The following is a 1606-nucleotide window of genomic DNA, read 5'->3' as shown; positions in this document are numbered from 1 at the left end:
TTCAATTTCCTCGAAATCCTCATTAATCATGTAAAATTGTAGGTCCACAATGTTGAACATTAATAAGTTACCTATAATAATTTGAACAATTTAGCTTGACATAACATATATAATCTTCCCCACACCACCCAAACAAAACTCAATCTAAAAAAAATGTTGATAGTTCCTAGTAAGTTTGTTCTAGTTCATATATAACAATCATATTTAAACTCATAGACAAAAACCAATAAATTCTTCAAATACAAACCATATACGAGAGGACTTATTCCTTCACTTTTCTTAAATTCTTTCCATCACAGAAATTGAAAATACCTTGAACTCTTCAATACACCAAACTCTTTTTCCTCTTTCTAACTTTCTTACCAATCTTATCCTTTGACCAACAACCCATGATATTTTCCCCTTATTCTCTATATTAATACATTATGTGAAACACCCCTTAGGTATAACAATCAAAAGTAATCAAGTTTACCACTAAATTATTTTTAAGTCTTCCAAATGCTTCATACCCAATGAGATCGATCATTTCTTACGTTACCAATCTATATCTTGATAAAAACACCCTACCAAAACCTAAACTAACCGTGAAAAACTTGAATTTTGAATCTAACTATTTAACTCAATCTCTTTATCTATCAACGTTAGCTCATACCTTGAAGATTTTTATGAATTCAAGTATTTTATCTTATCACTAATTGCCTCTCCTACGTCTTTTTTTTTTTTTTTTGGAAAATCTAAAAATTAGGAATGTATATAACAAAATATTAAATTTATTATTTTTTTTTAAAAAAAGTCTTCTTAGGTCCACATAGCAGTTCACTTCCAAAAGTTAAACATATATCAAAATTGTCTCATTACATCATTTAACTGATAGAGATGCAAATAAAAAAGCTCCAATGACATATATCTACCAGCACCACGTGTAGAGGACTAGTAGAAGCTCATATTGAAGATTTTAACGGCACTTAATGAAACGAATTTCCTTGGCATTGTTGCGGAAGAGCTGTCCGCAGCACGTGAGTCCATACTTTCTAATAATAGCATGAGAATTCCACACACATGTGCGAGAACCAGGACTATAGTTCCTTCGGTGAGCGTTCCAGACGTTAGAGTGACCCATCTTCAGAAGGTAGAAAAGCGAGGTTATGCGATGTTATCAGAAAACCATACTTCTGCAAAACTCACTTTTGTTCATAATTCTCTTCATCGACCTTATTAAATTTTTCGCTAAAATTTTTGTCATACTCGTTATCAAATTTAAAATCACCAAAAAACATTATTATCACTCGAGTTGAACATCTGTACACTTCTTTCTAAATTTTTATCTACTTCTTATTAACCAATATGATAACCCGTAACACTGTTATCATGAGTATAGCCAAATAGATGAAATCATGTGTCTCTAAAATTAATTTCCTACTATCTGAAGGTACATCTTTTGTTCTTGCTCTCAAAGTAAATATATTTGTTCTCGATCGTCTTTTTTCAAAGACTAAATTACATTATACTAATTCTTTCAATTTATGACGCTATCTCCTCTCAATTTTATTCAAGCAGTATCGCATCACCTCATATAACTTTCCATGCAATCCAATTACTCATTGAA

General features: G+C 30.9%; 1 protein-coding gene across 1 annotated transcript; it reads right to left on the bottom strand.

Annotated features, from left to right (window-relative positions):
• Positions 1-955: 955 nt before the first annotated feature.
• Positions 956-1120, bottom strand: LOC107002055 (40S ribosomal protein S29-like). The gene has a single exon (XM_015199980.2). The coding sequence runs from the start codon at positions 1118-1120 to the stop codon at positions 956-958; it is 165 nt and encodes a 54-aa protein (XP_015055466.1).
• Positions 1121-1606: the final 486 nt, after the last annotated feature.

This window comes from Solanum pennellii, chromosome 10 (assembly GCF_001406875.1).
Source record: "Solanum pennellii chromosome 10, SPENNV200".
NCBI classification, from domain to species: domain Eukaryota; kingdom Viridiplantae; phylum Streptophyta; class Magnoliopsida; order Solanales; family Solanaceae; genus Solanum; species Solanum pennellii.
This window is presented reverse-complemented; position numbering and strand designations above follow the sequence as displayed.